General features: G+C 41.4%; 1 protein-coding gene across 8 annotated transcripts in view; it reads left to right on the forward strand.

Moving 5' to 3' along the window:
• mtus1b (microtubule associated tumor suppressor 1b) overlaps positions 1-15,295 on the forward strand; it is a 144,097-nt gene that overhangs the window by 100,410 nt on the left and 28,392 nt on the right. For 7 of the 8 annotated variants that reach the window (XM_080186903.1, XM_080186887.1, XM_080186912.1 and 4 more), the window contains one exon: positions 7,597-7,838. In XM_080186903.1, coding sequence (XP_080043029.1) covers positions 7,597-7,838 — 242 coding nt within the window. Of the gene's footprint in view, positions 1-7,596; positions 7,839-10,281; positions 10,329-15,295 lie in introns of all 8 variants that reach the window. The other variant, XR_013886460.1, reaches the window with a different exon arrangement.

The raw sequence follows: 15,295 nt of genomic DNA on the forward strand, positions 1-15,295 counted from the left end.
TCCGAACCAGACCATACTGGGGACAGTGGAGGTGTAATTTTGCTCCAGTTTCCACTCGGAATGCTGGTGGGAATGATTCCTGGATATGTGGGAGTGATCTGGCACAGCTGTATAACGTTTGGTGAGGAGTGGGTGGCATTCCAGTTTGCATCATACAGTAAGTTTGGTACAATTTGCTGTAGTTGAGGTGAATCGTAAACATCACATGGTGTCATGAAAGGTGAAGCACTTTCTGCATTCTTGATGCAGTTATTTTAAAACTATCCATTTTCATGCCACCCTGCAATTATACAGTACAAGCCATTTGGCCCATTGTGCCTCCACCAACTACATATGTAAGGCTCAGAACAGCAGCTTTAATTTTATCTGAAGGTGGTCATGCCACAAGTGGTGCTGTGTATTATTGTGACATTGCCTTCATGTTTGAGAGTTGTCATTGTATGCTCCATGGTGTTTTGTGCACAGCTACAGTTGCGCACAGTTCCGAATTTTTCATTTCTGCATCAGGATGCACATCAGCCATGTGTGGGGATAGGGTTTAGAGATGCCCATGAGCTGTGTGGGGGTGAAACCAGGGATTGTTTGGCACTGCAGTTGGGAATTCTTGAAGACCATTAATTTTTCCAAACTTGAGGATTAACCTCCAATACCTGAGGTGGTGTGTATGGGTCCAAAAGGGTTTACATGATTTCAAGTGGAGGTGAAGGATGTTGATATCCTAGTGAATGGGGAGGAGTATGTTTACCTCAGTTCGCTGCGCTTCAAGCACCTTGAAAGCTGTGTGTTCATTGTCCAAGAGTCTTGCATTTTTTCCTTCTAAAGTGTATATTAATTCATTTCAGGTACTGCTTTGTGGATTATAATTGCTGATCCTCAGCTTCCCTCTTGTTGTTTTCACCAATTTATCTTGCCTTGCTATCTTCAGATTACTGTCACTCCTGTCAGTGAAACCAGTTTGTCATTGTTTACCCTAAAACTTTGTCAGTTTTGAATATTCCCATTCAAAGACTAGTACCATATTTTCTCTGCATAATTGAAGTCCTGCATCACATTTTAGAACATTGCAGTGCCCTCAATGTTGCACTGACCTTGTGAAACTAATCTAAAGTCCATCTAATCTACACTATTCTAATATCATCCATACGTTTATCCAATGACCATTTAAATGCCCTTAATGTTGGCAAGTCCAGTACTGTTGCAGGCAGGGCATTCCAGAGTAGACATTTACTACTGAGTAAAGAACCTACCTCTGACATCTATCCTATACCTATCACCCCTCAGTTTAAAGCTATGTCCCCTTGTGCTAGCCATCTCCATCTGAGGAAAAAGGCTCTCACTCTCCACCCTATCTAATCCTCTGATCATCATCATATGCCTCTATTAAGTCACCTCTTAAACTTCTTCTCGCTAACGAAAACAGTCTCAATCCCTCAGCCTTTCCTCATACGATCTTCCCACTTTACCAGGCAACATCCTGGTAAATCTCCTCTGCACCCTTTCCAATGCTTCCACATCCTTCCTGTAATGCGGCGACCAGAACTATACACAATACTCCAAGTGTGGCCGCACCAGAGTTTTGTACAGCTGCAACATGACCTTGTGGCTCCTAAACTCAATCCCTCTACCAATAAAAGCTAACACACCATATGCTGCCTTAACCCTATCAACCTGGGTGCCAACTTTCAGGGATCTATGCACATGGACACTGAGATCTCTCTGCTCATCCACACTACCAAGTAACTTGCCATTAGCCCAGTACTCTGTATTCCTGTTACGCCTTCCAAAGTGAATCACCTCGCGCTTTTCCACATTAAACTCCATTTGCCACCTCTCAGCCCAGCTCTGCATCTTATCTGTTCTTCTGTAACCTGCAACATCGTTCTGCACTGTCCACAACTCCTCCAACTTTAGTGTCATCTGCAAATTCACTGACCCATCCTTCTACACCCTCATCCAGGTCATTTATGAAAATGACAAACAGAAGTGGCCCCAAAACACATCCTTGCGGTACACCGCTAGTAATTGGTTGCTTGCTTGTGTTGTGCACCAAATAGATAAGCAAATTAAAAAGCAATTTCTGGTATATACTGGAGTATCTGTGATCTTAGATGTGGCACTTCTGTAAATTTGCATTGATGCTATAATGTGATTTGTCCATGATGCAGGCTATGCTAATTTAACATAACATAAAAAGTTCTAACAACCTTCAAGTGAGAACAAAATCTTGCAGAGCCCTGGTCCCATTGAACTTGGAAAAGGAATATCCTCGTCTTGTCTGTTTTACACTCATAAAGAACAGGAGATGAAGTTTGGGTATGAGGTGAAAAGATTGGATTATCTGTAGCTGGACTGTGGGTTATTGGCATTAACTTGGTACTAAACGTGAGATGAGGAACTTAAGTTATGTAAATTCTCCTAACAAGATTGAGGAGAGACTTAAAGTGGTGTCAGTTCATAAGGGTTCTGGACAGCAAAACTGTTTCCATTTGGTGGAAGGATCAAGAATCTGAGGGCACAGATTTGATGCAAAAGAAACAAGTGTCAAAAGGGGAGGAAAATTGCTTTCACACAGTGAGTAGTTAGGGTTTGGAATGCATACCTGTGTAGTGGGAACAATTGAGGCTTTTGAGAATTGAATTATTATCTGAAAAAAATTATAGGGCCTCTGGAAGTGGGGTGGGAAAGCAGGCACTAGTTCCAGCACAAAACATGATGGGTTGAATGCCTATAAGCTGTACAGTAACTGTGTATTTGATCCTAGGTGTGAATTAATCAGTAGGTGATTCTGCCCTGTAGTAGCATGCTGTGAGCATTAAATATGGTGGTCATGGAATAAGACCCAAGTGTGAGTGGTGGAGGCCTGATGTACTGTCAGGATAATTGCCATTTTGCCTACATCATATCATAAGAACATAAGTCAGTCTCCTTTGACTGAGAGGTTTGAGTATGAAAGCTATTTATCTTTTTCACAAAGTAATGTGGTAGCATAGTAAGTTGTAAAGATGTACTCCCAGAAGCTTAAGTTGGACAAATAACTTGATTTATAAGGTTGGTTCAGTTGCTGCAAGCTATTCCATTATATGCTACTAGCTAGAAAAAGTCACCTCTTGGTGATTTCCCTATGCTAGGTGGTGTTTAGTTTTTCAGACCATGTGACCTGTCGGCTGGTCTTAAAGTGACAGTTGCCAATATGTCCAAAAAAATACCAAGACGATAGTTGGTGGCAGGTGGCAAAGGGTTTCTGCATTGACTGGGTGTCCCAGATCAGTTTAAGCGCATTGGCACGGAATGACTGAATTCTTGCCAAGGCTCTCGGCGGGATAGCCTTGTCCTCTTTGAAGAAGCCCAAAATGAAGTGTTTACCATGTAATCACTGGTGGCATTTCTTGAGCTGGAGACCATTGATAGTCCTCTTTCCTTTTATTTGTAAAAACCCTTCAGCCACAGAGGGTTCTGAACAGCATATCCTCTGCCTTTCAGAGCCATTGTTCACATCATGGGGGACACTGTGTCAATGCCATATGGAAAAGCATTGCAGGTTGATATTAGTTCTTTAGATGGATTGAATTGCATTAATAGGTTTGAGGAATGCAGCTTGCTTCCCAAGACCAGCCATGAATTGTCTTTTGTAGAATATGGAAGGGAGATAGTAGAGTTGATTGTGATGCAGAATCCAGCCAGCTGAAACGGCTTTACACTTCTAAGTTTGCTCAAAGCTTAGCCATTGCTGATCCAGTTACAAGGACCTCCTCAGCCATACCACAATCCAGGATCACCTCTGTAGCAGATTCACCATCCTCTGAAATGTTGCACATGCTGAAGACATGCCTATTGGAATAGGCCTTTGTGCCATCTCCCTGCGCAGTGTTATCTAATTTGAGTTGCTGCTAGCTATGACTCGTATTCAGATTTATGCAAGGTTGATCTGCCTGCTTTGCTTACGGGTCTTCAATTCTTGCAATTTAGATGGTTTGTCAAGTTTGACCTATTTATAGTTACTGCAAACGCAGATGTCTGTTCCAAATTTCAGTATGTGGACAATGGGTGCTGCCCACGCTGACAACTAACCTGCTCATTGATGCCCAGTTCTTCCAATCTGTTTACCTCACCAGCCAATTTCTCAGAATTGGGGAGTTGCCTCTAGATCAATGTAAATCTTAACTTGTGGTCTTTGATTTTACCTAATTTGTCATGGAACATGTTGTATTCTCTTGATTCCAGCAACCCCTGCTCACACTTGCAAGATCTTGGACCAGTTCAATCTGATTTCTTTAAGCCAATCACAGTCCAGAGGGCTTGATAGTATTACCAAGAACTGGGCAGATTGCTGCCCAGAGCTCTTGGGTGATATTATGGTGGCAGAACTGCTCAAATTCAGTGGTTAGGCATCTTCTTTTGGGTATTGAAACGTGGCTTTCACTTTCATAAGAGATGAGCACTTTGTAACATCATAGCTTTGCTCAACAGTCTTGATCTAACTCTGCACTGTTTTATCAATTTCTCATGACAACATTCGGTTTCCTTGACCTACTTGATTCATGAATGCAGTTACCTCATCAGTACCATTTCACCATAAAGTTAGTCTAATTTCCTCCCATATTTTTTGTTCTGTGGGTGACTGGAATTGTTTCCTGCCTCCTGGTTTCACTGGCTGTTTGCCGTGGCTGGCTGCAGGTTCCTGCCCTAATATATGGTATGATATATTTGTGCACTGCAGCTCCTGGGAATCTTTGTGGCCAGCACTATCTGTTGCCCATTTTAACTTCTGCAAGCAATCAGCCTTCTATGCCAGAGTTTGTGGCATGTCCAACAATTTGATCTTGCAGTGTCACTTTGGGTACACTTACAATACTGAAGTTGTGATCAATTTGCCTGAGATTCTCAGCCTTGAAATTAAATTTTGAATTTCTGGAATATGATGGTTTAAGCTGAAAATGATCCTTCAGTAAATCCATGAGTTCACTGATGTGCAATCTCGGCCCCAAGCCCAAGTCAGACCTATCATCTGATTTCCACAAATGCTTCGGAGAATTGCTTTGTGTGTCTTCTCTTTCATGAGCCTGGAAATAAAAACCCAGTGCTTGACTCCAGTCTACCGTGGAGTCAAATGGGTCTATTTGCCTGAAATGGGGCATTCTGGTATTTTCTTTTCCTTCAGTATTTGTCCAAAACATTATACTATTGGTGCAGCACTCAAGGCAGCATCACGATTGTTTATCCTCGTCGCCAGATGTTCTCCTGGAGGTGCCTTAAGTTGAACAAACAACTTTATTCACAAAGTTGCTAAAGAAGTACGTTTTTCTTAAGTAAGAAAACACCTCCCCTTTTTTATATTCCCGGTGCTGAGTAGTGTTTAACTGTGACCTTTTACTCAACAAGGCTGGTCTTAAAGTGACAATTTTTACTGATCATCTAGCTTGAGTGAAAAGGCACCAACAATACAAGAATATTTGACGTAGTCACTTACTGTACATGAAGCTGAAATATGCTTCGAATATCCATCCCCAGTTCCTGTTGAAGGTGACAGTGGGCCAGCTTAAACCATTCTATTTTGTACTGCAAGAGCTTTTACAATGTTATTGGGAAATTGCAGGATTCCAACAGGAAGGTACAATATGCAATGACAAGATGGTATGGGACTTGGAATGGAATTTAGGCAGCAGTGATTCTTCCCATGCATTTGCCACCCACTTCATAGGTGGTGATGGTAACAGGTTTGGGGTGGTGTTGAAACAAGCTTTAATGACTTGCTGTATTGCATCTTAGAGACAGTATGCTGTGGAGCTGATGTGTGAGGTTCTTGCAAAGTGAACGGCTTAGCCCGGAAAGCATTAAGCATTATGGATGTTGGAACTGCTTACCTAAGCATGTGAACAGTCTTTAGTTTATTTACCATTGCATGATTACTGTGCTAAGCTATGGCATAAATCGCAAATCAAATGACCAAATCTTGTGCAGTTGCAATGCGCAGTTTATTTAGGATGCAGAATGAGGTAAGAGGCTGGCAAATGGATAATTAAGTGCTTGAAAATTTATCCATAGAACTTCTTACAAGGAGCACTTTCTTATTTGCTTTTTTTTTGGTTGCATCTTGGTATAAAATTGAGGATTATGAAATCTAATTTTTGCAATACTGGGCTGTAGATTTTGCTACTGAATATGGAACCACTTCTGTGTAATCTGCTTTCTGGATCAACACAAAACAATGTCATACCTACATACTCAAATAATTGCATAAAGCCGTTTTAATCAAGTAAATCTAATTCCAGGGCCCTCCCAGCATGTTGAAATACAAATTTTAAGGGCTGAAACCAATAGTTTAAAAAAACTAGTACTCCTGAAAACTGTAATTGAGGGATTTAAATTTACTTGCCAAAGGAATTGTCTCTGCAGTTACTGCTTTGATAGAACAGCAGGGAAACTGAAGTTACTCAGTAATGTAGGATTTAAACACAGGACAAGATGATGTTGGCCAATAACAGAATGGGAAAGAAGGTGTTAATACAGTTGGAATGGAAATTTAATAAAGCTTGACCAATTAGGTTAGCATCAGTAAATTAGATATGAGCTATTGTTGTTAATATCAGAATGTGAACAAGGATACCAGTTTTTTTTGTGGCGGAGGAGTGCAGTGTGTCCCAAATTAACGTGACATTCTAGCAATGGTAATGTAATTGGCTATCAATGTTTCCTTGTGCCGCAGGTAGTAAACAACATGGCATCAGAATTTTTTCAAATCTATGACAGTATCATTTCAATATAGTCCAAATGCAGAGGTCAGGAAGTCATGGCTTAAACTGTACAGTGTTATCCTACCAGATTGTGTTGTACTGTTCACTTCCCATTATGCTTGGTAACTATTGTCTTAGTAATTTTCACTCCACCTTTCAAAACCTTTTAATGAAAATTTAATCACCCGCTCAATCATCTTCCAGCCCTGCCCCAATTCTTCCAGCTTTGGCTATTCCCACTACTTTCTCCACACCCAACACCCCTGCCTCCCCAGACCTTAAGGCCTTGCAAATGTTAGTGGCTGTTAGTTAAAAACAGCTTTATTATATCTCCTCATTCATGATGTATTTTTTCCCAATTGGGATCAACAGCATACTGCCTTTAGTAAATCTAATTTGTAACTTTAATCTGTCAGTCTTGTGAAGCAAAATAGGATTCTGTTGCCTGAATACACAAGGATACGTCAAATATTTAATCTCAATGTATAGGTCAACAGCATGGCAAACATTAATTGCCTGTCTCTAGTTGCCATGAATATTGGTGGGTTACCTTTGTACTGCTGCTGTTTGTATGGTAATTATTCTTTAACAATGATTCAGATAAATGGCATGCTTGGCCACTTAAGGCAATCTATTCATCTACCCCCAGTCCAACTCACTTGGGACGTGGCAAGAGTTTTCTTCCCTAAAAGATAATTTTGAGTTTAAGTTTAATGTCTACTTTTTGGTAGTTTACACTGTCTAACTTGGAAACAAGTTGGCAAAGCTAAATGTTTCACAATTGCCCCTTGAAAAATGCAGCCTTTAATTTGTCTGAATTTTTATTTAGTGTATGTAACATTTGTGTCCATTTTCTGTTTCCTAGCTGACAGAACTTGGGTGAAATCAAGCTCTTCCACACAGAAGCCAGGTTTCCAAACAACTCGTACATCAACTCAGGCTCCACCAGATCTGCTTCCAGTTGTGAAGAAATCCCCTGGGTTACCTCACTACAAAGCTAAATGTGAGAAGCAGTTTGAATGGATTGTGCTGTTGAAAGAACTATTAAAAACGAGTAACCAAAGATTTGAAGCTGTTGCAATAGTTGTTCAATATCTCCAAGCTCAGGTGAGAATTAGTTTCTTTGCTTGCGGTTGATTGCTTTGCCTTTTCAAAAATTGGGACAATCTGAAATTCATTGAACAATTTGGTAATCTCTTGGATCTCTCTACTAAGTTGATGAATAATTGTGATTCAAAAGATTGGTGAAACAGTCAGAATTATCTTAATTTTTAATCAAGGATTGAGGTGGGTGGTAGAGTATTTAATGGTTAAAATGCTCTTGTGTGGTGTGATATTCACTCTACGCATAAATAATTGGTTACAAGTATTTTACAACATTTGGGACTCCAGGTTTAAAAATATTTTGGTTTCTCAAAATGACCTCTTTGGAAGATAAATATGGATTTAGAATCATAGCCATAGAGACGTACCTTACAGAAGGCCCATCGAGTTTACACAGACAATATCTACCACTGAAAGTGCATTAATCCCATTTCCTGTTCCTGTCCTATATCCCTGAATATTTTGATATTTCACGTGCTCATCCAAATATTTTTTAAAGGTTGTAAGGAATGGGGAGTTTAAAAATGAAATACATATTCAAGTGTCTTTCTATTGTACATGGCTTATATTTGCCTTTGCAACTGCTTTGTAATGCAATAATACTGGACCTGTTTATAGTTAGCATTTCTGCTAAGTATATGTTGTTTCATTGTTGCATTATCTTTTGGCTGAATTGTGTCAAATGATCTTATAGAGAAAGCAAGTGGTAGTGACACGTTAGATTTGAAGTTGAACCAAGGACTTGGAATTGCCTTCAGTTTTCAGGTTGAAAGCAGGTTGTAGAAAATGAAGAGAAAAAATGCGCATTATTTTTGACACATTCAAATAAATCTAAAGATGGATTATTTCTGCATGAAATATGACATGTAGAGAAAGGATGTTCTTTGCATTGATGCATCTTCTGGTATACATTGTCAATGAATGAAACTTCAGATAAAGCTGTCTGAAATGTTTGCACTGTTGAGATTAGTGTTTTCATGATTGGAATGCTGCAGAACTTTAAGCATTTGATCTTGGATTTATTTTAATATTGAGAGCTGTAGAAAGCTTGATTTTGCTCTGTGCATTGTCTTTCAAGTGATTTGGGCAGTGTGCATTGTTTATTGCTTTAAATTTCTACAAAAAATTGGAGAAAACTGGGTAAAGTACAAGGGATACTAATGAGCGATTTTGCATGGCTGGTCCACTTAACCTGCACATTTTTGGACTGTGGAAAAGCCTAGTGTGATTCTACAATAAAATAGAACCCCTAAAGTGCAGAAGCAGGCCATTTGGCCCATTGAATCTGCACCATATCTCAAAGAGCATCTTACCCCTATCCCCATAACCCCTTGCATTTACCATGGCCAATCCACCTATCCTTCTCATCTACTGTCACCACAGTGGGGAGTGTAGTCAAGCACGAAGCCTTCAGCGAAAGTGTTGACATTGTTGAACCAGATTTGTCAAAGCAGTGATGTCTTACAATCATGGTAATAATTGTTTTTGATGATGAGGGCCTTGGTTGTGTGGCAAGGAATTAAGAACTGATTTTTTTTCAGGTCGCTCAAAAGCCCAGTATCAGACCAAGTGAATTGGACCATGGAGTTTAACATTTGTTGTGTTTGTAAAGTTAGCCCTCAAGGGTGTGCTGAATGGTGCAGAAGGTACAAAAGGATGGTGCTGCTAGGTTTGCTGATTTATAAGGAGACAATGATATATTCCTAAAGAGGGGGACAGTTTAGAACAGAGCTGAGGAGGAACTTCTGAGTGGTGAATCTCTGGAATTCTCTGCCCATTGAAGTGGTGGAGGCTACCTCATTGAATATGTTTAAGTCGTGGGTAGATTTCTGACAAAGGGAATTAAGGGTTATGGGGAGCAGGTGGGAAAGTGGAACTGATCCACTTCAGATCAGCCATGATCTTATTGGGGCAGGCTTGAAGGGCTAGATGGCCTACTCCTGCTCCTATTTCTTATGTTCTTATAGGCCTTTTTAGAGTTTTCAGGCTTAAAGTAATTGATGCTTTCAAAGAGCAGTCAAGCCCAGGATAGTAGCGTGAGAATGTGGCAAAGGGTAGTTGAGGGTTATGTGGAGAGAGTAATGACAGCAACCTGTATTCACATAACAGCTATAACATCATGCCCCAAGACATTTTGGGCACTTACAGATGTTTAATGTAAAATTTCACACAAGCTGAGGGAGTCTGGGCCAAATGATTAAAAACCTGGGAACAGTTGAGGTTTGTAGTGTTCTAAAGGTTGGAGTGGTTAACGGAAGGATTTTCCAAGCTTAAAGCCTTTGTATAAAGACAGAACCAGCAATGGTGGATCAATTTTAAGTTGCTTATGGAGTCAAGTGTAACACATGATCGCAAACTGTCTAGCTTAGCAGAAATGGAATTCATATGAGCTTCAGTCTTCCTGATTTTTTTTTTTATTTGGACAAAATTTCTGCTTGCTCTGCAGTCAGGCAAACAATCTAATAATTACATGGAGGAACCATAGAGCTGATGGTGAGTTGGAGCTCTGTATATATTGCAGCATTATATTGAAGTGAAGTTTGTTTTGAAATGCTAAGCTGCTTTGTTCTGCAGCAAGGTGAATGACCAGCAGTGATCATCAGACTTCCTCAGTCTGCTGACATGTTTCCAAATGTTTTGTCTGGATTTCATTGGAACAGAGCATCTCAGACCTTTTCTAAATTTTCAGCTGTTAGCGCTATGGCTACGAGCTGATGGCATTAGAACAAAGTAGGCCATTTGGCCTCTTGAGCCTGCTTTGTCATGGTAACTGCTAAATCTGCACCCCACTTACCATGAATCTATCCATCTCTGCCTTAAATATTCAAAGGACAAAAGACTACCTGGGATCTTGGTAATGATATAGGGCTGATCATCCTTCTTGCTTCAAGATAGATACTGAGAGAGAAATTTGGAATAATTGAGAAGGAAGGTCAATGAGCCTTGAACTAAACAGTTCTGGATCAGAAAGATTGAATTGAGTGTGGAAATGAAGTGCATTTCTGGTCAAATTTTCAATTGACTGCATGCTGACATTAAGTGAATACTTGCAGGTCAGTGGTTAATTAGTTTTCATTAGCAGTTATCTTCAAAGTAGCTATCCTCAATTCAGAATTTTGTAGTTTTAATAGGCCATTAATGTGCAGACTGACAATTGAGGGTTTTAATACAGTTCTCAAACATCTCTCTGAATTGAGAGAGAAACTGGTATATGGCTGAGTTTATCCTTTGAGCTGCAGTAACTTTTATTGAAAATATGTATCTTTTCATCTATCTTAACTGTTGAGAATGTGCCTTGTTTGTACATCTTCTAATTTTAATTTTCTTCAAATCCATTTGGTCAAATCTGGCCAATCACGTTCTTTAAGATTTGGAAGGATTGAGTGAAGGAGGTGGGTGGGGTCAAAAAAAGGTGAGATTGTGGGGGGCAGGAATGGAGTGGAGGGTATAAGGAGCAAAACTGACTGACATTTGCAGAAGGACTTTAATCTAAAGTGACATGTTTTTGCATTGGGAAACCATGATGTAAAGTAAGTGATGTCCATTAACTATAATGGAGAAGTATTCGGGAGTCACCTGGAACCATTAATTATCCAGCTTAAAGCTATTAGTGAAAATTAGGTCGGAATGCTGTTAAGGGTATTATCATGTAGATAATGGAGGTTGTTTGTAATGTCTTGGCTATTTAAACCATTTGAGCCTGTGCAAGCTCTTGTGACAGCTATCCAATTAATTCACGACCCTCCTTTTTCCCAGAGCACCTGTACTTGAGCAAAGAAAGAGAAACATGCATTTGCACAGTGCCTTTTTAACAATAGGATCACAGCTCATTCACCAGTTTGATGAATAACACAGTAATTATAATGTAAAAAGTATTTCAGCTATGTGCACACAGCAAGCTCCAAAACAGACCATGTAATAATCAGACCATTTTAAAGCTGTGTTGATTGAAATGAGTATTTGACCCAGGGCATGAGGTAGAACTTGGATTGGAATATTGTCACAGAATTTTTATATCCACCTGAGGATCAACAAAACCTTCAGTACAATCTTTCTTCTGAAAGACAATGCCTTCAAGTGCAGTGTTCCTTGGCCTTTAGCAAGATTCCAGAGCCGGACTTGAACTTTCTGATGCAGGGGTGAGACTGCTACCATTGAGCCACAGCTGACGTAAACTGTACTAGATATACCTGGGCAAGTAATGTAAAATTATTTTGACTCAATTGTGTTAAGTTTTTTTGAAATGGCAGAGAAGTCAAATTAAGAGCAATAGTTTCATTTACCTGTTTTTAAAAAAACTCGTAACAATAAGGGTGGCACGTTAGCACTTCTGCTTCACAGCTCCAGGGTCCTGGGTTCAATTCCCAGCTCGGGTCACTCTGTGTGGAATTTGCATATTCTCCTTGTGTATGTGTGGGTTTTCTCTGGGTACTCCGGTCTCCTCCCACAGTCCAAAGATGTGCAGGTTAGATTGATTGGCTATGCTAAGAAATTGCCCCTTAGTGTGCATAGGTTAGAGGGATTAGTGGGTATAATATGTAGGGATATGGGGGTAGGGCTTGGGGAGGGATTGTGTTCGGTGCAGACTCGATGGGCTGAAGGGTCTTGTTCTGCACTGTAGGGTTCTATGACTCTAATAACATTTGAGTATGCAGGAAGAAACAATGGACTTGTAAGAAAGGTGGTGCTGCAATAATAGGTAATTCCAATCTGTGTGGATTTGGACAACTCAGATTGGCAAAAGTAGTCCGGAAGGCAAGTCAATAAGGTATCTTTGGAGAGTAGATTGAGGATTCATGTTCTCGTTCATAATTGCAAAACTATAGGTGCAGCAAAAAACTGGTATCAATGAATGTCAGAAACCTTACAGTGCAGAAAGTGGCCATTTGACCCATCAAGTCTGCACTGACCACAATATTCCCCACCCCCCAAGGCCCTACCCCATATCCCTACATATTTACCTGCTAATCCCTCTAACCTAAGATGCAATTTTAGCATAGCCAGTCAACCTAAACCGCAATCTTTGGAACTGTGGGAAGACACTGAAGGAAACCCACGCAGACACAAGGATGTACAAACTTCACACAGATGGTCACCCAAGCCAGGAATTGAACCCAGGTCCCTGGAGCTGTGAAGCAGCAGTGCTAACCACTGAGCTACTGTGCGGCACTGTGCTAATATGTAGTGAGACAGGATTATTTAGTGACGTCAATGGTAAAGAAACCTCCAGGCAAGTGTTCATAACAGATTTTAAAATTTCGCCTTCAGCTTTGAGCTAAGACATTGGCCTTGTTGTCTTTCAGTTGGCTCAAATGAGCTGTGGGGAAAATAGGTAGGATGTTAAAGCAGTAGCAAACATTTAAGGTATCTTGGAACATAAGAACATAAGAAATAGGAGCAGGAGTAGGCCATCTAGCCCTTCAAGCCTGCCCCGCCATTCAATAAGATCATGGCTGATCTGTTGTGGCTCAGTTCCACTTTCCCGCCCTCTCCCCATAACCCTTAATCCCCTCTCTTATCAAGAACCCATCAACCCGCTTCTTAAAAATATTTAGCGAGGCAGCCTCCACCACTTCAACGGGCAGAGAATTCCAGAGATTCACCACCCTTTGAGTGAAGAAGTTCCTCCTCAACTCCGTTCTAAACCGCCTCCCCTTTATCTTGAGGCTGTGCCCCCTAGTCCTACTGTCTTTTTTGAGCGGGAAGAGTCTCTCCACCTCTATCCTATCCATCCCATTCATCATCTTATACGTCTCAATGAGATCTCCCCTCATTCTTCTAAACTCTAACGAGTACAAGCCCAGTTTATTCAGCCTCTCCTCATAGCTCAATCCCCTCAACTCCGGTATCAGCCTAGTAAACCTCCTCTGCACTCCCTCCAGGGCCAAAATATCCTTGCGCAGGTGCGGCGCCCAAAACTGCACACAGTACTCCAGCTGCGGCCTCACCAATGCCCTATACAGCTGCAGCAAGACCTCCCTACTTTTATATTCAATCCCCCTCGCTATGAAGGCCAGCATCCCATTCGCCTTCCTGACCACCTGCTGCACCTGCAAGCTGGGTTTTTGCGACTCATGCACAAGGACCCCGAGGTCCCTCTGCACCGTCGCCTGCTGCAGTTTTTCGCCACGTAAGTAATAGTCCTTCCTACCATTCTTCCTACCAAAGTGGACCACCTCACACTTGCCAACATTAAATTCCATTTGCCATTTCCTGGCCCATTCGCCCAGCCTATCTAGATCCTTCTGCAGACTCTCCACACCCTCCGCACAATTTGCCTTTCCCCCAATCTTGGTGTCATCAGCAAATTTCGACACCCTGCACTCGGTTCCCTCCTCCAGATCATCTATATAAATGGTAAATAGCTGAGGCCCCAGCACCGACCCCTGGGGCACCCCACTAGTCACCAACCGCCAATCCGAATAGCACCCGTTGACCCCCACTCTCTGCCTCCTATTTGACAACCAATCCTCTATCCACGCTAACACCCTACCCCCAACTCCATGTCCCCTGACCTTCTGCAATAACCTCTTGTGAGGTACCTTGTCAAACGCCTTCTGAAAATCCAGAAAGACCACATCCACCGGCTCTCCTCTATCCACTGCCCTAGACACATCCTCATAGAACTCCAGTAAATTTGTCAGACACGACTTCCCTTTAATGAAACCGTGTTGCGTCCGCCCTATCAAGCAATTCCCTTCAAGATGCCTCGCAATTTCCTCCTTAATGACGGATTCTAACATTTTACCTACCACAGACGTTAAACTAGCCGGCCTATAATTCCCCGCTTTTTGCCTGGCACCCTTCTTAAACAACGGCGTAACATTAGCCGTTTTCCAATCTTCCGGCACTTCCCCGGAATCCAGCGACGTCTGGAAAATAACCACCAAGGCATCCACTATCACCTCCGCCATTTCTTTCAGAACCCTCGGATGCATTCCATCCGGTCCTGGGGACTTGTCCACAATCAGCCCCTCCAGTCTGTCGAGCACCACCTCTCTAGTAACAGTAATATCATTAAGACCCTCCATTCCTACCACCTTTCCATCGCTAACACCCGGCAAATTATTCACGTCCTCCTCCGTGAAGACAGAAACAAAAAAGTTATTCAAGACCTTAGCCATATCCCCATCCCCTACCACTAGCTCCCCTTTCTCATCCTCTAAAGGACCAACGTTCACCCTAGCCAGCCTCTTCCTTTTTATATATTTATAAAAACTCTTGCTATCCTTTTTTATATTAAGTGCTAGCCCAGCCTCATAGCTTCTCCTACCCTCCTTTATCAACTTCTTTGTCAATCTTTGTTGACATTTAAACCTTTCCCAATCCTCTTCTCGCCCACTACTCTTAGCTACTCTAAATTCCTCCGCTTTTAATTTAACACTTTCCTTCACCTCCTTCGTTATCCACGGCTTATTACCTCTCTTCCTACTGTCCTTTTTAACCATCGGAATAAATTT

Source organism: Carcharhinus amblyrhynchos, chromosome 1, assembly GCF_965287045.1.
Source record: "Carcharhinus amblyrhynchos chromosome 1, sCarAmb.v2.hapA, whole genome shotgun sequence".
Lineage (NCBI taxonomy): Eukaryota > Metazoa > Chordata > Chondrichthyes > Carcharhiniformes > Carcharhinidae > Carcharhinus > Carcharhinus amblyrhynchos.